Here is a 23,557-nt window from a genome sequence, read left to right on the forward strand (position 1 = left end):
TGAGAGTGTCAGCAGGACTGCTCTTGTTTTCTATAAATAATGTGATGGATAGAGCAAACAGCAACTTGCAACTGTTTGTTGATGACAATATAGTGCACGAGAAAGTGTGGTGCAGCTTTTTGGTGAACACTGGGTTGGAATTATTGGCAGCCAGGCCATAGGTAACTTGTAGTCATCCTCCTTGTTCATGCTGTTTGAGCATTTGATTATTTCGAATGCCTCTCTTATTTTCTTCTGCTGCATTCATGGTTGCTGAGCAAGCACGTGAGGTTCTTGAGAATTTATAGAACAGCCACTCCATTATGCAAGTGCTAATGGGTTTCCTGGTTTTACCAGCATAGACTTTACTGCATTCACTGTGAAGTTTGTAGATGCCTGCAGTGTGAAAAGCATCTATGGGATCCTTTGTGTTCCTTGACAGATCTCAGATCCTGTGGCCACTCTGGAATATCGGTGGTGCAGTACCTTGCCTACATGGTTGGTGACATTTCCCACGTAATGGAAGTGAGCAACAGGAAGATTTTCATCTATACTTTTGTATGTTTTGTCTTTGCTGTGCCTCATAGCTCATTGTATGTCTCTGTTGCTATATTCATTCACACTAAATGTTGTCTTGAGCTCACTCAGTTCATGTCGTATGTGGTTATTGTCACTAAGCTGGTGAGCTTGGGCTGTCAGCATATGTTGCGTAGCGTTCTTCTGTGCAGCATGGTAGTTCAAAACTGATGGTATCTACAGGTACGTGCATGTGAATTCGCACCACCATCCAACAAGAAGGTCATTATGCTGCATTTGCTGACAGCCCAAGTTCTCTGGATTAGTGGTGCTAAACATGTGCAGTGTGAACTGAGCAAGCTCAAGACGACTTTCTGTGTGAATGGATATAGCGGTGCAGACATACATTGAGTTATGAGATACATCAAAGACAAAACCCACAAATATACAGACGAAAATCTTCCTATTGCTCGCTTACCACATGTTGAGGAGTCAGCGATGGTGTAAGCAAGGTTCTATGGCACGGGGAATTGAGCCCTCATTTCAGGATGGCTGCAGGATCTGAGATGTGTTGACGCCCACCCTTAGATGCTCTTCACATTGCAAGTGTCTACAAACTTGGAAGTGAATGCAGTGAAATCTATATTGATGAAACTGGAAGACCCATTAGCACTCAAGTTTTGGAGATGAATGTTACATACCACACATACCACTGGAGCAGAAAAAGTCAGCCATAGCAAAACCCCACCAGAAATATGGCCATTCTGTAAAGTTTCAAGAATCTTCCATACTTTTTCAGCAGCCACGAACTCAGTAGTAGAATATAAGAGAGGCAATCGAAGTAACTAAATTCCCTGTCACAAAAAGGACACTTAGCGTTATCTGTTGTAAGTTTATGCCATGATGAAAACTAAATTTAGTGATGGAAAAATAAAAATGGGCTCACTGTATGGAGTGGGTCATGCTTTTCTTTATCTTTGCTGATGTATGTACCACTGTCATTCAAATATAACGTGGACATCGTAGAACAAAATCTATTGCTACTCAGCAGTTTACTTGCAAATCCTGATTGCAAACATTGGTCTGTTGACTAGCAATCATTGAGTTTTGGGTCTTATAGGACACACACATTCAAAATTTTACAAAATAAGTTTCATGTAATTTCACTGCAGGCACTTTATGGCATATAGAGTTTTAATTTTAGATTGTGTTTACATTTCATTGTTGCAATAATGTTGTTTCATTTTGATGCATCGAATCAAGCAGTTGTCAAAGAGACAAATACAGTAGTCAGAATTCTCAGTGGCATCTGTGCGAAAACTACATGACATACAGAAAATAAAGACGTACTACTGGCTAGAGCCCTTACAAATGTGAAGCTGCATCCATTTCTCTCTGGAAAACTGGGTGCTCTGGCTGATCGTGTAGTTAGAACCAATTTCGCCCCCTCTCCTTTGAGAGAGTCGCACTACCATTACTACAGATAGTGACTGATAGTCGCTACCTTTGTCTGAATGGAGAAGCACTTGGAAGTCACAAATTGAAATGAAGACGTGAATGTTGCTCACAATACAGAAGACAAGAATGAGCTGCTTGCTGTACAGACAATGGAAACACATGTGTATTTGATTCATCACTCATACTTCTGTCTAGATAGTACGAATCTTCTCTGTCAGTATCTTCTATTTCTGATTCTGGAGCTCCATATAGTGTTTCCAAAATTTCTGAGCCTGTCATCTTGCTATGCACCTTTTCTATCTTTGTAAAGACTTGTGAACAAACTGCAAAAGACTCTCTCCTTGTACTTCCCTCAGTCACTGCTAGGATGAGAGCGCCTCTGGTAACAGAACAAGAAGCTACCTCCACTTGTATTTCAATCTCCTCTCCCAGAGCTAGGAATTTTTAGTCTTCCTCACCCAGTACTGGCTATATTTTTGTAATAATTTGAAATGTTTTTTTTTTTTTTTTTAATACAGCAAGTAACACTGTTGTTTCTTCTTCAAATAAATGTACTTACAAGAACTGTATTCCTCACTGTATTATTAGTGCTGAACAGAAAACAAAACAGTATATGTTTTTTCATGTGAGTGCCTTTTATACAAGAAGGTGGATAGTTTATATTTTGTGACATATAAAAGACATAGAAGACATTTCTGTTTATATATCACTGTTGCATTCCTCAAAACTATTTAAATGTTTGTAATAATCCAGTAATTTACTGATAGGTATCTTGTAGGGAATAGCTGAATGAGATACATCTTTATTGCACGGAAAAACTGATAAGCCACAGTGGCAGGAATGCATGTGCAAGTTTCCGGTAACCCTTGTACAGTGATCTAACTTGCAATATTGCCTCCAGGAGTAACCAACCAAATGAAAACAGCAGTCGTGTCTCTTCATTTCCTTAGAACGTCCATTAAAAGTAAAGATATCAAGATACATGGAAAAAAGAATAATACACAGTTTTTTTCTATAAGTGGACAAATTTCCGCTGTCATACTGCAAGTAGCCAGAATATTAACCACAAACTGGTGTGTTGGAGTATCCCTTCCTCCATTTCTTGAAGAAATCCAGAAGAAATGCTCAAAGAAGCCTCTCATTTGACATTGAAAACATGTTACAACACTAATATGTGGGTTTGTGGGAAGCACTTTCAGCAATGATGTATCATTACAGATGTGCAAGTGATTTTACCAGCATTATTATTACTGTAAACATTTAAAACTACTTTATTTTATCCATGTTGTGTCTTGTGAATGCTGTGACCGTTTATTATACTTGGCGAATGACACAACTGGCCACAAATATTTCTTAAATGTTTTGTTTTAGTGCCATAACCAGTTCAGGACTACCATGCCCATATTCAGATAGCTAGTATCTTTATTTACATAGATGTTTTAATCAACAATGTGTCATCTGCTCTCACACTGCACAAAAATATTTGAGTAGGTAGTGCCACTTTATATTTCATTAATAAAAACATACTGAGGTGCTTGCATTTATATATAATGTGAAATAGTTGTGTTCACGTAAGTTCCAGTAGATAGTGACCTGGAAAACCGTGTGGACTACAACAAAACAAATTGGGACTTATGTAAGTGAACACAACTATTTCACATTATATCTAAATAATTGCAGACACTTTCAATGTGTTTTTATTAATGAAACAACATATAAACTGGCGATAAATACTCAAATATTTTTGTGCTATGTGGGAGCACATGACATACTGTTGACCAAAACATCTTTGTAACTGAAAGTATTAGCCATCTAAATAGGGGCATGGTAGTTCAAAACCAGTTAATGCACTGAAATAAAACAGTTAAACAGTTTGTGGCTGATCTGTCATTCCCGAACTAGAACTATTTTGTCATCCTAATGTGAATTCTGTGTACTTCGGAACAAAATAAAAAAAAATCACATTGTTACATCGAATTATTTTGCGTCTGCAGATAGCCAGTTGAATGAACAGATTTCCAGGGCTGACACCTTTCATGGTGGCGTACAGCAGCAATGTCAATGAATTCCATCCACACCTTGACATTTGTCGAATCAAAAACTGTGTCCATATTTAGCAACTGTAAAATGTGAGTTAAAAACTTGGAGAAATGGTGTAGCCACAAATATGTGGGTATTTTTCGTATGTCATGTGGTTTTTTGCATAATCAACTTCTGAAACCCTAGAGGTACTTACGAATAACCCTATTATATAATCAGAGTTTGCAAATATCTAAATAATTGCAGATAAAAAGAGATTGGCAATAAAGAAAAGGTTAATTGTTGGGCACAGAAGGGAAGTAGTGGTGGTGGTTTTTATTTGTCTGTGGATAACTTTTACTAATGGTACTGAATATAGCACGGCACTGCGTCCGCCCCGGTAGCTGAGTGGTCAGCGCAACAGAATGTCAATCCTAAGGACCCGGGTTCGATTCCCGGCTGAGTGGAAGATTTTCTCCACTCGGACTGGGTTTTGTGTTGTCCTAATAATAATAATAATCATCTTTTCATCCCCATCGGCACGCAAGTCGCCGAAGTGGCATCAAATCGAAAGACTTGCACCCAGCAAACAGTCTACCTGACAAGAGGCCCTAGTCACACAACATTTACATTTACATGGCATTACAGCTTAAAAACCCAGTCTAATTTAGCGAGGATGGGACAGGCAGTTGGTCGTGGCCTTCTCGAGTCTTGCCAGAGAACAGATTTGTAAAATAATTTTCTACATGATGTCTCCCTTTTTATAAAGAGGTTTTATTTAAGAGTATTTTAATCTACCTGTGAACTGACTACACATGGAAGAATCGGTGAACAGGTAACTGAGTAGAACACTAATCCTTGTCTGTTGCAAGATACCACTGTTGGCAGGTTTATATTGTCAAATTCCTGTTTGTTAAAAGTTGTGAGGGGTGTTTAAAGTGAATAAGATAAATAAAATGTAGAATGTGCAATCTTGGTTGCAGTTTTTGAATTATTTCATTCATTCCATCTGTTCAAATAAATGGAAAAGGACAAGAGTGCAAATTTTGCCTATCAAGATCGCTAGTCTCCTCCAAAATTCAAGGCAGTTTCATTTCATGTATGAGATACTATCATGTCAAAATGTGAGCCACAGGTTATTTTCTTTTAGTGTTCACTGCAGGAAACCCCTAATGGGTAGTAAGTACTTTAAGAACACTGTGTAGTATTTTGTTTAGAAGCTGCCTGTGTCTTAATAGGCTTCATGATCTCAAGTGACCAGCACTGTTTTTATCACAGTGTGACTGTGGGAGTCTTAAATGATACAGGGTTGTCTTTTCGCTGTCGGAAATGTTTTTTTTTTATTTGAACATAACATTTATAATTGGAACTATTTGTAATTTCACTTAAGAAACTACTGTATATACCCGAATCTGAGCCACACTTTTTTTTCCAGTTTTTGAGATCCAAAAAGCAGCCTAGGGCTTAGACTCGATCAAATGCAAAGCAAGTGGGAGTTGTGAAATATGGCACTAGGAGCCAGCCACCACAGCTAACTTTTTCCATTGAATACCCCCCCCCCCCCCCGCCCCCAAGAAAATAGGAATTCATCTTTGAATGTAGCATTCTTTCAAATAATTCATAGCAACAAACATAAATTTCTTAATGCAAATACCAACAGTGCTTAAAGCTTTAGGATTGATGCACGAGTTGGTAAGCTGTGGCTCATTCTGATTTCACATATTGTTTCTTTGAATTTTGCAAAGTGCATGTGTTAGTGAACTATAATGAAACACTTCCATTGTAGTGCCAGATCCAAGAAGGAAGTTATTTCTTTTACAGGAAAAAAGTGCTAATAATGCTGCAGATCTCATATATGGAATTCATGAAAGTAATTTCAGACATGGGCGACTGCAAAGAGAGACATTCTTTGAGTGTACTGGTCACACAAAAGCCTTTAGTGGGCCAAAATATGGGTGGTATTATGCTGTTGCAGTAATTTTAAATGAATTTGTTAAGGAACAGCATCAGAAATGCCCACCTGTGAACACTGAAATTTTAAAAATTAAGCCACATGAAATTGCTCTAGTTCAAAAAATCAAAAATTTTAAGTTTAGCTGCAACCGGATTGGTCTTTTTATGAAGCATTCACTTCAGAGGCGAACTTCAATTGTGTAGAAGCTGCTGAAAGATTATGAAGAAAAACTTGTGAAATTTCAGTCTTCATAATCAAGTGGCACACTGAAAACCAGTAACTTCTTGGCCAGATAGGGAATGCTGACCAAACTCTCGTATATTCTGACATGCCGTCAAATTATACAGTTGGCACCACAGGAGAGAAAGATACAAATATTCTTACGTCAAGGGGTGAAAACAACAAGTGGACATAAATTACTCCCATTCATAGTTTTCAAGTAAAAGACTTTAGCAAAATTAGAAGTGTTTTCAATATCTGTAACTGTACGAGCAGATAAAGTGGGTGGTTTTTGGAGGATATGGTGCTGGAATTAAGCTTGTACGTAATCATCTTTCTGGCGCAATGCTTGATTTATGCAGTCTGCTGGTGTTAGATGGGTACACAGGCCACCTGCAGTAAAACAAAAATTATTTGAAAGCAAAAACAATTTCACAGCAATTCCTGGTGGGGTGATATCAATTGTGCAACCACTGTACATCTGTTTGAAGAACCATTTAAGGGCAAGATTAAACACATGTACATGGCTTGATGTTCAAAATATGACACAGCTGACACAAATAGGACATGTAAAACACACAAGTATGCCACTGATCTCATTTTATTAGGTATTCCTCACTTAGTACAGTACCACAAGTTAATGAACTCACTTTTTATGTTTTCATAACATGTCCTAGACAGTTTCAGATTTATTTCCATTTCACATGACACAGAAATCATACTTTGTGTCTTGTGATGCAATAAATGGTAATAGGCTCAGTTGCCCTAGTAGATGGGTTGAATGAACTGGAAATAATTTCCATGCAGTTTACTTTATGTGGTTTGATGTCGCAGTCAATGAGTCTACAAAGCTCGAAAAGTACTTGTTTGTGTATTGAAGTGCCAAAGTTATCAATTTTATTTTTGTGGAGTTGTGGCCTGTAAATGTTGGAAGCCTGCACTTCAGCAAAAGCTGACAGCTGCCCATTATGTTGATGATAATTGTAACAAAAACCATTTGAACATGGTGAATAACTATGATTTAGTGCTGTCTACATGTGTGCCATGTTAAAGGAAAAAAAGAAAGAAAAAGGCATTTCTAAGTGCCGAAGCTAATGATTCCTGTGGAACCAAAAGGAAGAACATTCATGTATCTACATTTAATGAGATGGAAACTATTCTTTCAAAGTAGTTTCAAGTAATGAAAAACTGCAGCATTCCTATAAGCTGAAATGTCTTGCAGCAGAAAATTCGTGAAATCATATTGAAGATCAGTGTTGTCAAGTTTCAGTACATTGAATGGTTGGTTGGATGGATAGATAGATAGATAGATAGATAGAGAGAGAGAGAGAGAGAGAGAGAATAAGGCTGAGGTCAAAGAGTGTGTAAGCTATTGAATGAACACTACATTTCCATGATTGATACAGGGTTATGGGCCCTTAGACATTTTCAGCACTGATGAAATTGGTGTCTTTTTATAATTCACTTCACACAAAATCATACTCTGTAATGAGAGGAAAATGGCATAGAGGTAAAAAAAAAGTAAAGAAAGGATGACACTATGATGTTTTAATAGTGATGGAAGTGATAAGTTGCCTCCAGACTTCAATGATAGGAAAATGTAAAATGTAAAAAGTTGCAGGTGTTTCAGCAAAGAAAGAAAACGAAAGTAAGTGCATTGTACTTTTGAATATAACAGCAGTGCCTAGAAACGTGAGAAATTTTTACGACATTTTTTTCAGGCTGTTGGGTGCAGCAGGAAGGAAAATTGTACTTACTATTGACCTTACACTCTTTGCATCCATTGCTGGTCTGCCAGACATTTTATATCACTGAGTAAGTAACAGAGATTTTGGTTGCAACATTGTGCACTTCTTTTTGTGCTAAAGACAGCCTTTATGTGGAGTAACGAATGTCATTTTTCCGTCTGGTGTTTTAATGATGTATGTCATTGTTCCTTCAAAACTGTGGTAGATTATTTATAGCAGACTTCATGAGAGAATAGATTTACTGTGAAGCAGTAGTCAGAATACCCAACTAATTCAACAGATGTCTACAGGGTGATTGTGAGTGAGCACCACCACATAATACGTCACATTTTTGAGCTACGAAAATGTTCTTGTTTAAAGATGAGTTACCCCAGAACGTTCTTCCACATGACATTGTTGAATGAAAATATGTCAACATATTCATTTGTCTCTCCCCAAGAATTACTCTTAAGTGCAAATGTGGCTGAACTGAATTGTTTTAGGAGTTTTAACATGTACTTTATCCGGTTTAAATTCTTGTCAGTATGGACACTCAAGGATATTGAAGCTTCCACCCCATTTATTATTTCATCACCATGTGTTACATTTATCATTGGTGTGTACCCCTGTATGTGCAGAACTGAATATCTTGTGTCTTTTTAAAATTGAGGTTGAGACCATTCACAGAAAATGAGTCAGTGATACTTTTAAGAACATTTTTAGCATGTCTTCTGTTTCCGTATGTGTGCTTGGATCGATTACAGTAACAGTGTCATCTGCAGAACGAACTCATCTGAGATTGAGGCAAGTGAAATGTGTGAAATGGTTGCGAAGGAACGTTTAGGTAGGAGCTGGTGGTGGTGATAATCATGACAGTGATGGCGGCAGTGGTGGTGGTGGTTGTGGTTTTTTGAAGACGAAATGAAGGCCATTGCACCAAGTTTCACTGCTGCTGTGCAAATAATTGAAAACATTGAGAATTCATTCCGTTTTTTAGTGTAGTTGAATCAATTGTAACTTATACTGTATCAACAAACTGGATTGGCTTCTTTCAGTACAATGTGCTGAAAGTACGAAATGAAGAAGTCTTCTTGATTTTCAAAAAAATAAATGTTGTGTGAAAAGTGTAATAATTATATACCTGCTGCATTTAAATTTGTAGCATAACATTTTGGTAATTTCATAATTAAATAACACACCTAAAAATTCTGGTACTCTGGTAAAACCCCCGTTTAAGAAAAAAATGTGTAGGTTCTCGTAGATCCATTAAAAAGGGATTTTCTTGTATTCTTTTCATCACTGGTGTAAGTGTGTATGCTTATATGTGAAAGCGTGTTCATGCTTTATGAATTTCAGTTGAAAATTTTAAACTTTTTAAGTACACTCATCTCATTAATGGCTGTCTTTAATCATACTGAGAGCAAGATGCTGCAGTGATAAGACATTGGACTGTCATTCATCCATCCAGCCATACAGATTTAGGTTTTTCATCATTTCTCTAAATTGCTTAAGGCAAATGCCAGGAAGATTCCTTTAAAAATGGGACAGCCTATTTCCTTCACTATCTTCCTTCGATACAAGTTTATGCCCCATCACTAATGAGAGTGGCATCAACAAAACGTCACACCTTAATTTTCCTTCCTTCCTTCCTTCCTTCCTTCCTTCTTTCTTTATTATCACTGTCATCTTCATTATTGTCACTGAAATTGTCATTATGGTTGTCCTCCAAAATAGAAGCAAAATGTGTAAAGGTTTTTTTCATTTATTGTGATTTGATGTATTAATTTTTATGTAAGAAAATTGTGATTATCATATAATTGCGTTCTATCATTTTGCTCTATTTTGTTAGGTTTACATACACAGAATCACAGTACAGCAGGAACTCAAGTCGTCATTGGTCAAACAAATCAAGCGGCAATGATACCAACTGCACAGGGAGGAACTCTGCTACTTAATCAGGTAAAGCCCAGTGTGATATGGTCCTTTGAGTACTCTGTCTAGAATTTAAGAATTAATTCCATTATGATTTTAGATAGAAAGTAACAGGAAGATTAACTTCATGAATGTGCTTGCATGTTTTCTTAAATCTTCCAGCGCTTGCTTATAACATTACCTGTAGATTATTCTCTCATAATGGTCTGCAGTCATATTCAATAGAATGTAATGTGGTGATTTCACATGTATGTAATTAAAAGTGTAACCATTCTAAATAATTCCAGAATGAATGTAGCAGAGTGTGTATTGATTTGAAACTTCCTAGAACACTAAAACTATGTGCTGGACCGAGACTCAAACTTGGGACCCTTGCCTTTTGTAGGAAGTGCTCTACCAAATGAGTTCCCTAACCAGGAAGTTTCATATCAGCGCACACTCAGCTGCAGAGTGAAAAATTCATTCAGGAAACATCTCCCAAGCTGTGGCTAAGTGTAATGACCCCACAATACCCTTTCTTTCAGGACTGCTAGTCCTGCATGTTACATAGCAAAACTTCTGTGAACTTTGGAGGATAGGAGATGTGGTATTGGTGGAGTGTGAAAGGCAAAGGCCCCGAGTTCAATTCTTGGTCTTGCTCACATTTTTAATCGATTCTTGGTTCTGGTCACATTTTTAATCTGTCAGGAAATTTCGTTCTAAATAATGTCCAGAACATTAAGAATTCAATGAAATTTAAACTCTATGCTTTTATTTCCTCACAATTCCAGTTATTTTAATCTATCATCAGATGAACAATTCAGCTTCTCACCAACAACACCAAACATTCTTACTCCCCCTTTTACCAGCTGTGGAAGTTTCCAGGACACCAAGAAAGTAAATCGTAGAGAAATAGTTTACTGCTAAGGTGGCTCTCCTCCAGTGTAGCCCTGTAGGATTCACAATACACGCAGAACAACGGAATTTTCTACCATAAACCAGGCTCTTGCATTTCGACCTTCAAGATTAATTTGCAATAATCTGATGCCTCTGAGTAATAGACTCTGAAAAACAACAACAACAACAACAACATTGTGTGTTTATCTATATTAATAACACACACCATAGGTGCCTCTTCTCCACTACACTAGCAAGCAAGTAGGTGGTGTCACAGTGTATCTTCTTTGCAAGGTGAAATTTTGCTGCCTTTACGTGTCATCACTTCAGACTCTATAAAATGAAGCTATAAACAACCTCATCACTCAGTTCTCTGAAACATTCTTGATTGGTTGAAGTCTGTGATGTACTCAACATTATGTTGAGTCCTGCTACCACTTCCTCTGAAGAACTGCTAACTGCCAAAAGAATTATATATTATCTCACAGGAAAGAGTCTGCACTTGACCAGTGCTTTCAGCATATATTGGAAAATTTCTACCACAGACATCATCATTCATGCTTCATTGTGCCACACACACAGCAGCAATTATTGATAGGCTAATGCAGACTCATGTCTGAAGAGAATAGAACTTGTCAGCTAGATATACTTCTATACATAGCATGTAATAACAGTAATCATGCCAACATAGTTGGCAAAAAATACAAAGAAAAAGTGAAAACTCTGAATAACAACAATAATTGAGAAATAAAGTTATAGATTATTAGAGCAAAAAGTAATAAAATTGAAGTTGCTGTTCTACCATTTGTATGGCCTGTCCCACACAAGATAGCCCGAATAATATGATGACCCAATGAGAAAATTGCATTTAGAACTGAGAACCATTTGAGAAATAATATCTGGCACAAATTGATAAAACATTAGTGTGTAAAATTCATTAAGGGTGTGTCTTTTCATTACATTGGGCAAGTAATGTGCAATTTGCATAACGAGCAAAATAAATTGTAAAAAAATGACTCAGTTAATGAACGATGTTTCGCATAACAAGTGACAATGATTTAATGTGATGACACCAGCCATGCAGTGGGGAAATGCTCAACTATATGAACACATTACACTGTCAGCAGTGGCATATTAACAGGGTCTTTAGTATTTACTGCAGTCTGGGTTTAGCACTCTTTCTGCTACCATCTTAGTGCAGCTTGTGATCACTCATTTTTCTAAACTTTTGTTCACATCTTGTGTGTGTGTGTGTGTGTGTGTGTGTGTGTGTGTGTGTGTGTGTGTGTGTGTGTGTGTGCAAATTTTAATAACCTTAGTAGAAATGCCCCAAAGAGAAAGCCATGAGATGATGACACAAGAGAAATAAAATGTAAAATCATTGAAAAATGCTGATTCAGCACCTACATACAATCGGTCTATATCAACTATTTGCACTATCCTCAAGGCCAAGGACAAGATTAAGGACATAGATGCTTCAAAGGGAGTGACAAGAGTATCTAAACAATGGTTTTGTATTCTAAACGATGTCGAAAGATTGCTTCTTATGTGGATAAAGGAAAAGCAATTGCAAGGTGATTCTATTAATGAGAACATCATTTTTGAAAAGGCGAGAATGATTTTCGCTGACCTCATTCAGTAGGTTCAGGGTCATCAGCAGCTGCAGAAATGTTTAAGGGAAACAGTGGGTGATTCGAGAATTTTAAGAGAAGAACCGGCCTCCACATCATTGGAAGCCATGGCAAAGCAGCCAGCTTCGACACAAAGGCAGCAGAGAACTTTATCAGCAAGTTCAAGATGCTCGTAGATTCTGAGTGTTATCTGCCGCAACAGATTTTTTAATTTTGACGAGACAGGTCTAATCTGGAAAAAGATGCTGAAGTGTACCTTCATAACAGCAGAGGAGAATGCATTGCCCGGTCACAAGCCAATGAAAGACTGTCTCACACTGCTATTCCTTGCCAATGCAAGCAGAGATTTGAAAATTAAACCACTGCTTGTTTACCATTCAGGAACTACACGAGCCTTCACAAAGGCCTAAAGTCCAGAAGATCAGGTTAAACATGATGTGGAGGTCCAGCAACAAGACTTCGGTGACCCATGACCTTTTTTGTGATTGGATCAATGAAGTGTTTGGTTCTTCAGTGAAAAAATATTTGCTTGAGATGAATCTGCCACTCCATGTCTTGCTTGGACAATGCTCCTGCCCATTCTCCTGGCCTACAAGACCACCTCCTTGAAGAATTTCAATTCATCAGGATCCAGTTTCTGCCTCGCAACAGCACAGCGTTACTGTAGCATATGGACCAGTAGATTATTTCTACCTTTAAGAAGCTCTTCACTAAAGTGCTATCCGAGCATTGCTTTGAGTTGCCTGAAACTACTGAGAGAGTTTTGGAAATATCATTTCAACATCGTTGCCTGCATCAATATGATTGGGAAGGTGTGGGAAGCTTTGGTCAGAGTGCATTGTCGAATGTGACCCTTGAGACATTTGAGTCAGTACCAGTGGAGCCTGTAGTCAATGACATTATCTTTGGCCAAGAGCATGGGAATAGAAGTCGATAACAATGATGTAGATGAACTTGTGGAAGATCACAATCAAGTAATGACCATCAAAGAGCTTATGGACTTGCAGTGTATTTCAGGGCAGGAACTTGTGGAGAGAAGTTCTTCAGAAGAAGAAGAAGAAGAAGAAGAAGAAGAAGAGGAGGAGGAGGAGGAGGCCATAACAGCAAAGCAGCAATCTTCTGGTGCAGTAGGATAAATGCTGAAAGCATGGGAATTGGTTGCATCATACATTGAAAATCGCCATCCCAATAAAACATTGGCTATGTGTGGTACAAATTTATTTGATGATAATGCTGTTTCGCACTATGAGAAAGATTATGGAACAAATTATACTCGCCGTGTGAAGTTCCACTGTAGAATATGTGAAAACAATCAATTGATTTTTAATGTACACCATTTCTGTTAAAGATATTAGTGATAGCTTAAAAGTGCTTCACATAGCGGAGAATGTGTGACAGAGGGATTGACTAGGAGAAGTCAAAATATACACCTACATGATGACCAATCCAAGTAGCATTTACAGTAAACAAACTGAGCATAAAAAAAGAAATTCTTAGAAAACTTCATTGATTATATAATACAGGGAAGGCAATGTGACAAGACCTTCTATAAAATATATGTTAATAGAGCAGTTGCACGAAACAAAAATGTGTTACATAACCTGTTAGAGATTAGCAATCGATCATATCTAGAACTGGTGGCAAATGCAGTTGGAGACATAGGAATATTGCTACTCATATCCAGATATCTGGCAAACTATCTGTTGTGATTTAGTGTTATAGTATGTGACAGAAGTTGGCATAAACTCGATAAGTTATTCACTATATGATAGCTACATGTTCTAGATAGGGTTTTCATTGTTCATTGTAATGGAAAATAAACACGAAGCCAGCTCAAAGCATGATAGCATTGCATTAAAAAGAAATAATTCTCATGTGCTACTATCTGATGGTCTTTATTATATTTAAATCTATCAGTACTGTTCAGTAGTCCCTGTTGGAAAAAAAATTTATACCATGCAGCCTTTCTTCAATTTGAGATATTTGTCTTATTATTATAATAAATTAAGGCATTTTGTGCTAAGAATGACTGCAGCAAATGCATTATGCTGGTTCCATCTGTGATTTATTAGAGTGTGAATAAGTATCTACAATGTTTTTAATGTTTATTTGATTTGGCTGTTGTTACTCTTGTCATAGTGTCTATTATATGTGACACTAAAGAAATGCTTTTGTGTTTGGATAGCTCCTTTGGTAAGATTGTTATCTATTAAAGGAGTATTCTGGATTCAAGTCTTGGTCAGTTGCATAGTTTTAATCTGCCAAGAAGTTTCAGTGTGTCTAGTGTTAAACATGAAACAGCTCTGTTGTGATTGATGTTCTTGTCAGGTCTGCAGCCAGATAATTCAGTCATCCAGAGACAACAATTCAGGGATATATTCAGATACCATCCTCAGGTGAGAATGCTGTTTGCTTCCCTCACCAGAACTGATCCGTACTGTGAATGGCAGCCCTTTTATATGCGTCAGAAGACCATCAACATGCACCCCAGAAATAATTTCTGCAGCCACCTAACGCTAGTGAAAGTACAGAACCCCTATGCTGAAAGCTGGGAGGAAAGATAAATTGCTTTAGACTACCTCTGTCACTACAACTGCTGACCGAGTCAAAGACTATTGTTTCTTAATGTTGGATGAAACAAGGTTTGACATTTTATTTAAAAGGGAAGTCCTTTTCTTTATTTATAGTGTTATCTGCCAGTTTAATTTCAATTGTCCCAACAGGCAGACGCACAAGAACCTTTCTGTGCCTAGTACATCAATCTGTGTCCCTCAATTAGACAGTTCACCGCCACTGCAGATTTCTCACACTGTAGTAAATGTGTGTGGTGGTGGTGCTCAGCACATCTTGTCATGAATGGTATGAATTGTTTACCCAGTCTATGTTTTCCCAGAGTGGCAGGGATTTTGTAAATATCAGACTTATTCCATCCTAGATCTTTTACTGAGCAGGGTGTGCTGTAACCATATCTGACAGATGAAGTATAATATAAGTGTATTTTTTTTAAAATCCTTATCTTTGAAGATGTACCCCCAGCATTTGGTAGGAAAGCAACCAGTCCACATGCATCTGTTAGTAGTTTCAATGGAGACCCAAACTTGAAGGCATGACAGATCTTTTTGGGTGTTCTTGTTGAACATGAGTTTATGATGTTCTAGCTCTCGTATCTAGCTTTCTGTGTCTGAAATGTCCTCGTTGCCAGTGTTCACAGTACCCCTGTGTATTTTTGTGGTGGATGTCAACTTATCGCCTGTAATACCAGTCCACCTGAACAGGTTGTCTATTAACACAGTGTTGCAGGTTCCCATAATTATTTCTGTAGACAAGTACATCCAGAAACTTAAGCTTTCTATTCCTGTCTAACTTCATTGCGAAGTAGATGCTTAGATGAAGGCAACTAAAATGATCCAGGAAAAAGTTCAGAGTGACTTTTCTGTGTGGCCACACCACAAACATATCATAAGTGTGCTCCTGGATCATTTTAATTGCTTTCATCCCAGCATCCAGTTCGCAATGGAGTTTGAAAGGGTTTGGAAAACTTTAGTGGCTAGACATATTTGTCTATGGAAAAGATGGTGGGACTTCTTGGACACAGTGTTTATAGAAAACCAATGGATACGGATCGGTTTTTACCATCAGCAAGTTGTCATCCACCGTACCAGTGCATGGGGGCCCTGCACACATTGACAAATAGGGCATACCATCGTGGATGTTGAAAGCTTGACACAAGAGCCAGAATACCTTATGCTCATATTTTTACTGAATGGTTATACTGACAAATAGACCTATCATGCCTTCTAGATTGGACATTTGCAAGAACCAGGAGATGTGTGTTGATTAATTGCTTTCCCTCAATATTCTGGGGTTGTATCTTCAAAGATAGGAAGGATTTTAAAAAAGATAAACGAGGGTTGCCACTTTAATAGAGGCAACTATTTATTTACAGCTCATACAATATAGATACGTGTTTCAAAGTTTTACTGACCTTCAGAGTAGTCAGCAGCATTGTGTATAACCCATTGCCAGCGATGTGGATGTCATAGGATACTGTTAGTAGTGCCAGTTGTGTTGACAGTCGGAGTAGTGTGGTCTATTGCTAGACAGATTTGCAGCAGTTCTGAAGCGAATGCTTCAGTTTAGAAATCGAGTTGAAATTATGAGGGCTTAAGTCAGGGGAGTGCAGTAGGTGGTATAGCACTTAGCAGCCCCATCAGTCTAACAAATCAGTAACAGCTTGCACTATACGTGCTTGAGCATTGTCCTGCAAAATGATGGTCAGGTTCTGCAGAAAGTGTCATCACTTCTGTCTCTATGCTGTTCATGTTTGAAACACAACCTACAACCAGCTTAGAGACAGGATTGATGACACTTTCTGCAGGACCTGACCATCATTTTGCAGGACAATGCTCAAGCACGTACAGTGCAAGATGTTACTGATTTGTTCAACTGATGGGGCTGCTAAGTGCTATACCACCTACTGCACTTCCCTGGCGATTTCTAAACTGATGGAAACACTTCACGGCATTCGCTTTAGAACTGCTACAAATTTGTCGAGCAATAGACTGCGCCACTCGAACTGTCAACACAACTGGCACTGCTAAGTGTATTCTATGACTTCCACACTGCTGGCAGTGGGCTGTACACAATGCTGCTGACTACTTTGAAGGTTAGTAAAACTTTGAAACACACATCTCTTTTGTACGAGCTGTAAATAAATAGTTGCCGCTATTAAAGTTCCAACACTCGTATTATAACAGTATTTCATCTGTCAGCCTTATTTGGAGCATACCCTGGAACAGTAAAAGATGATGTAGCATTGAGTAAGTCCAGCATTTACAAAATTCCATGCCATTATGGAAAAACGTAGGTGAGGCAAACAATTTGCACCATTCATGACAGGGCCCCTGTTCACAGTACAAATCAGTTCCAGTGAGAGTAGCAAAAAGTGTTCTCACCTGAAGATGATGGGCTACTGAAATGTTGTCTAGATAATTATAGAATTTGGCTGTAGATGTGACAATAATATTGTATTATATTGTATTGATCCAAGATATCACAGTGATGTTGATCCAAGATATCACAGTATTGTACAATTTGGACGTATGATATTGAGCAAGTCAAGTATACATTTCTACAAATAAGTTTTACAATTTATTTGTTACAGTTTTGTTACATGAAAGTGTGTGCAATATTACAAGAAAGTAAGACACATCACATTGTACTTTCACATGTTAGGTGGGTTGTAAATTTTTGCAATATGATGAATTGCTGTAGAATATGGTGGTTAACGTTTATTACCTTTCTCAAAAAAATAATTTTCTGTCTAAAAGTGTTGCTCAAAAAGAACTTTTTTAAAAAATTTATATGTGAAAGCTCTTAGCATTTCTCTTCTTTCTATTTCCATATCTCAATGTGTAGGATGAATTTCTGGTAACCAGTTGGTCTGGGCCGAATCGTATTTAGGTGAGATTTCTATCTTGTTCCACAGCTATGAATATGTCTGTATTTAATAGGTAGGTCTTAACAAATGATATATTATAAATACAAACAGATGGCAGTGACATTGCCTTTTTTTGCATTTTGAAGATATCTCTACTTCAGGGTGAGTTCCTCAAAATATGATTCCATACTGTAACACGAGGTGAAAGTAAGAATAATATACTTGTATAAGAACCAATTTGGTGACTGATTTGCTAAGTACCCTTAGAATATAAACACACAATTGACAGCATATTTGAGATATAGTTGATTTGATTTGAGTGTTCCATTTAAGATTTTCCTCAATCCATACACCACAAAACTTAACAGAGCTTACATCAGACATCTCTTGCTTATTTAAGAGCATTCTAGGGATTTCTTGCTTTTGAGATGAGAGGCTGAAACTAATGGGCATTGTTTTCTATTCATTTAGCATTGTTTTCTATTCATTTATAATGAGATTGTTCTCATTGAACCATTCACTTAGTGATGACATAAGTGGTTTAATCTTTTGGTCATGGTAAACTTTGTCTGTACCTGTTAACAGAGTATGTGTGTCATCAGCAAATAGTCTAATATGCTGAGAAGTAAACTTGGTGTTTATGTCATCAGTATATGGCAGAAATAGTATGGGCCGCAGAATGGAGCATTGTGATACACTATATCTATCTCGGAAGAATGTGAAGTACACTGATGAAAATTATTATTCTTTTTTTCAGATTTCATTTCAACTTTTAGTATTGTGTTTGAAAGTTGTAATTCTAATCATTGGTTTGCAATTCCTTTAGGGCCTTTATTAGCTAGCTTACTAAGGAGTTTGGTGTCATCAGTACCATAAAAAGCTGTAAACAGATATTTTAAAAAAAGTCATTTAAAGAAATTATATTGTTTTAAGGTTGTGTTGAGATATTTATTCACTGCTGTGGTTGTTATTTTTGTTTTTCCCAACCTATACTGTTGCGTTGATATTAAAAAGAATCTGTTAATAACTCTTTCCAATCTGGTGTAAAATAATTTCTCAAACATTTCTGAAAATGTGTTAATTGTGCTTCATCCTTGTAATGAACTACAGATTTTCAGATTCCTTTTTATGGAGGAGGGGGGGGGGGGGGGGGGAACTTTAGCAACCTTTAGGTTATCAAGGAAAACTCCATTACTAAGGGATGCGTTAATTTATGAATACTGTCACTGAAGTATTTATTTTTTAGGCTTGTTTACAGCTTTGAGCACTTCAGTGTTTGAGGCTTTGTAGAGAAACATTGATGCTTTTATGATTTCCAAATGTGTTGGGTGTTGAGTACTTGCTCTATGGCAGTTCTTCTTCATTGGGTTTCCAGCTATTTTAGTGAAACATTGAAGTCAACTCATTGTTTAGATTTAACTTTTGAAGTCCTTTTTTATAGCATCTTGCTTGTTGTGTTTCATATTTCGCAATTTCCTAAATTCCTTTCATTTTATTATTAGATTCTTTTATTAATTTATTGTTAAAATGTTTTTTCTTGTTGAATTACTTTTTTGTAGATAGCACAGTAAGACTTACACTATATTGTAAACTTATCCTCAGCTTCATGGTATTTTATGTAGTTCTTTAGGTAGGACTTGTTTTGGCTGGAGATTGTGATCCCATTTGTCACTCATGATTTTGTGAACTTGTTTCCAGTTTTCCTTGACTTTAATGGAAATGGAATATTGAAATAATGGAGAAGTGTTTCATGAAATGAACTTAGCATGCTGTTAACATTGTTTACTTCATATACCTCTGTCCAGTTGTCAGTGGTTAAAAGATAATAAATAAGCCTTGTACTTCATCATTAAATTGCCTTTGCATTTATCATTATTAGATTACCTTTGCATTGCAGTTATTATAGACATTGCTTTCTGCAATTTAAATTCACCGTTAGCATTTGGTCTTCGTTGTCACTGTAACATGTGTTAATGATTTCACTTGAGTGGTGGTGTTTATCTACATCTTTGTTTTTCTGAGGTTTAAGGAAGATGGCATTAATATCTCCACATATTAGCAAAAGTTTACGTGATAGTGTTTCAAGGAAGTGATTGAAAGATCCCCATTGGGAGATAGATACACATTTGATATCAGTATGTCAGTCCATCAAGAGTGCTGAATTTTCAAACAAAAGTGATAAAGTGGACAAATTGCAAATTATTCTATCTGATTGTAGAAATATCAAAGTTATTTGCTCTGTGGACATTGGCTTACATTTGACAATATTAACATTCTTAATAAAATTGAAAATTGTGAATTAACTAACAGCTTTTGTACACAAGAGGAACCACATAGAGGCCCTTGCATACAAAGTATGTATTTGAAGATGTTTCTAAATTTTGCTTAGCTTTAGGAATCTCTGGCCATTCTGCATTATTCATTAAACTACTAAAAGTTAGCAAAGAAATTTCATTAACAAAAGCCATATGAAAAGGAATTTCAATGAATAATATTCAGTTACATTTAGAAATAAGTTCAGTGATGTTCAATGGCCTTACAATAGCTATATTTCAAGTTAAAGTAACTTTAACAAATTTTAAGTAGCTTTCTGGAAATATTTATTGAAACTTTTCCACTTAGAACCACATGTAACAAGACGACTAACAAACTTACATGGAAAACTCAGGGTATAAAAATTTCTAGTGGCAGGAAAAGGAAACTCCACAATGAACTGAAATAATAAAAACAGATGTTTTACTCAGTATGTTTGTCATTATAAATCTATGTTTAAAAAAGTTGTGAAGGCAGCCAAACAAATGGCAAACCACAAGTTCATTGTACAACATAAAAGAAAGACGAAAGCAGTGTGATCAATTGTCAGATCATAGTTAGGTGCTACAGTTGGTAATAATTAAATATCTAGGATTACAATAGATGATAGCTTCATTGTAAAGCCAGCTCAAATATCAGAATGTTTAAATGAATCCTCCATAAATAAGACAGTCACTTGTTGATGTAGCCAAGTTTCACAGTAAAGTAAATCCATATGGACTCCACCAAGAAGCTAAGTATCTTACGGATTTCACAAAAGTCACACTAATGGTTGTGGAACATGTTATGTTTATCATTAAAAAATTAAAACTCTGCTGGGTGGGGTGGGATACCCACTAAAGTGATTAATACAGTGTGTGATATAATAGCACCTTCCCTAACTAAAATATTCAAAAATGGTTCAAATGTCTGTGAGCACTATGGGACTTAACATCTGAGGTCATCAGTCTCCTAGAACTTAGAACTACTTAAACCTAACTAACCTAACAATATCACACACACCCATGCCCAAGGCAGGATTCGAACCTGCGACCATAGCAGTCGCGTGGTTCCGGACTGAAGCGCCTAGAACCGCTCGGCCACAGTGGCTGGCAACTAAAATATTCAACCAATCTTTTGAACAGGGATGCTTTCCCGATGTTTTGAAGTGTGCCAAATTCCGAACTCTGTTCAAGAAAGGATCAAGGGAAGATATGGAAGACTATCATCATAATTTTATTCTTCTAGTCATGTCAAAGGTGTTACAGAAAGTAGCTGCAAACCAGATCAAAAATTTTATTGTAAATAATGATATCATCATAAGTAACCAGTCTGAATTTCAATGACAAAAAAGCACTCTGAATGCAGTGAATAACTTTATTGAAAAGGAATTCAAATCATTGGATTAGAGAAGTAAAGTTGCAGGTATCTTCTGCGATCTCACAAAAACATTGGACTCCATGACCGCTGACTTGCTTATTTACAAATTAGACAATTATGGTATTAAGGGCAGTGCTCTAAATTGGTTCACATTTTGCTTACACAAGAAAAAAACAAAGAGTAACTATCACTTCAGATGCTGTGAATTATTATTCTTAGTGGAGTACAGTATTGCAAGGTGTGCCTAAATGCTCCAAGGCACACTTCATTTTGGGGCCAGTCTTGTTCCTATGCTACATAAGTGACTTACCCACAAATATAAATTCCCCATCAGTTCTGTTTGCAGATAATGTTTCTGGTTTAATTGAAGATGATGATGCAGAAAATATGTTGAGCACCATTGTAAGCACACTGGTTACCTTAGAAAACAGGTTCCAGTTAAGTGGGCTAAACATCACAAAAACCTATATGGTAAATTAAAAACCAAACATTCGAAGTGTGTCGAACTTAAAATATAACATAAGAATCAACTTATGGAAGAATTTGACTTGATCAAATTCTTAGGACTAAATTTGGACAAGAACTTAAGGTGGAATACACGTTTTGACTTCCTATCAAATAAACTATGCCTTTTTGTATTTGCAGCACAAATATTAGCAAATTCCGCTGACTTGAGTGCACAAAAAAATTGCTTATTATATTCATTTTGAATATGTTATTAGATATGTATAATTTTCTGGGGAAGCTCAAGTAGTGTATCTCAAATACTGAAACTGCAAAAGAAAATTGTAAAATACATGTTAACTGCACAGCAAACTGAGTCCTGTCAACCATTATTTTGGAAACTACAAATCCTAACTGTTCTCTCCATAAATATTTATGAAATAATAATCTTCCTGCACAGCAGACAAAAATTATTTGAGGAGAATTATTTTAACAACATGTATAACATGAGAAATAAAAATAATTTTGTTACCTGTGCAAGGCAGAAATTTTAAAAACGAGGCTACAGCAGATTTTTGGGGGAAGAGGCTACTATTCGGTAGAAGAATTTGTAGAGTATGACCAAGGGGTAATTAAGTGTTTGATTTTATTGTGTGTATGTGTAATAAAAGTGTACTACTTCAACAACTACCACTACTACTATGCCGTTTGTTAACATCAGCTATTCTGTGTTTTTGGTGAAATTTTGCCGCAATTTTTACGTGTCTCTTGTACGTGAATCAAATGATTTTGATTACACGATATGAGACAAATAAATCACAATTCAATTTTTTCATCAATGAAAATGCGGAATTATGGACACTATACATGGGTTAATATGAGATTTTATAGTGCCATACTACTTGACGTGCTATACTGATAAATTACAATTAAAAATGCAGCTTTTTGAGATCATGTCCAGAACTTCAAACCCAGAAAATTGTGTGTTAGTATATAAGAAACAAAAGGGTGTTATATACAGCAATATTGGCTAAATCCAACATATCAGACATGTAAACTTCTGCCATCAGCCAACTGGATGCAGAAAGTCGTGTGACATGAGTGTGTGCACTCTAGCATCCAAAAAATACACTCAAATTGCATCTTTTATTACACTTCTCGAAACAAACAAACATTGTTCATTCAGCATCTTGTCATTGGTGAATTGCTACTGGTAACTGAATACAAGTTTCTTTTCAACAAAATATTGGTATATTATATCTGTACATGTTGTTAGCTTAACTACGCTATAGCACAATAATGTACAGTGCGTAGTCCTGTCTTCACAGAGATTTGAGAAACATGTCATTAGTTTATTGCCTCATGTCCTAAATTTGATATTGTATTGTCCATCTCTGTTAACACATTCATCATTTCTTCGTCGACTTCAAAATCCAAAACATAATGCTTAAGCAAAACATAATGTTTAAGCCTTTGAGATTTTAAGAAGTGGTAAAGATTCCAGTTCATCCTTATCCCCACTTTCTTCTTGTTTCTCTACCATCTCTTCCTTCAACACTTCTGGCTGAAACCAGAGATAAATTCTGCTGAAACTTTTACAAAGGTACAGACGGTGTTTAGAAAGGATTGATTGCATGCAACCGGTGGTGGAGTGTTCATCGCTGTTAGTCGTAGTTTATCCTGTAGTGAA

General features: G+C 36.7%; 1 protein-coding gene across 6 annotated transcripts in view; it reads left to right on the top strand.

Moving 5' to 3' along the window:
* Positions 1–23,557, top strand: part of LOC126299248 (serine-rich adhesin for platelets-like) — a 423,889-nt gene that overhangs the window by 256,273 nt on the left and 144,059 nt on the right. For all 6 annotated transcript variants that reach the window (XM_049991040.1, XM_049991044.1, XM_049991043.1 and 3 more), the window contains one exon: positions 9,722–9,831. In XM_049991040.1, coding sequence (XP_049846997.1) covers positions 9,722–9,831 — 110 coding nt within the window. The remainder of the gene's footprint in view (positions 1–9,721; positions 9,832–23,557) is intronic.

Source organism: Schistocerca gregaria, chromosome X (assembly GCF_023897955.1).
Source record: "Schistocerca gregaria isolate iqSchGreg1 chromosome X, iqSchGreg1.2, whole genome shotgun sequence".
Taxonomy (NCBI): Eukaryota; Metazoa; Arthropoda; class Insecta; order Orthoptera; family Acrididae; genus Schistocerca; species Schistocerca gregaria.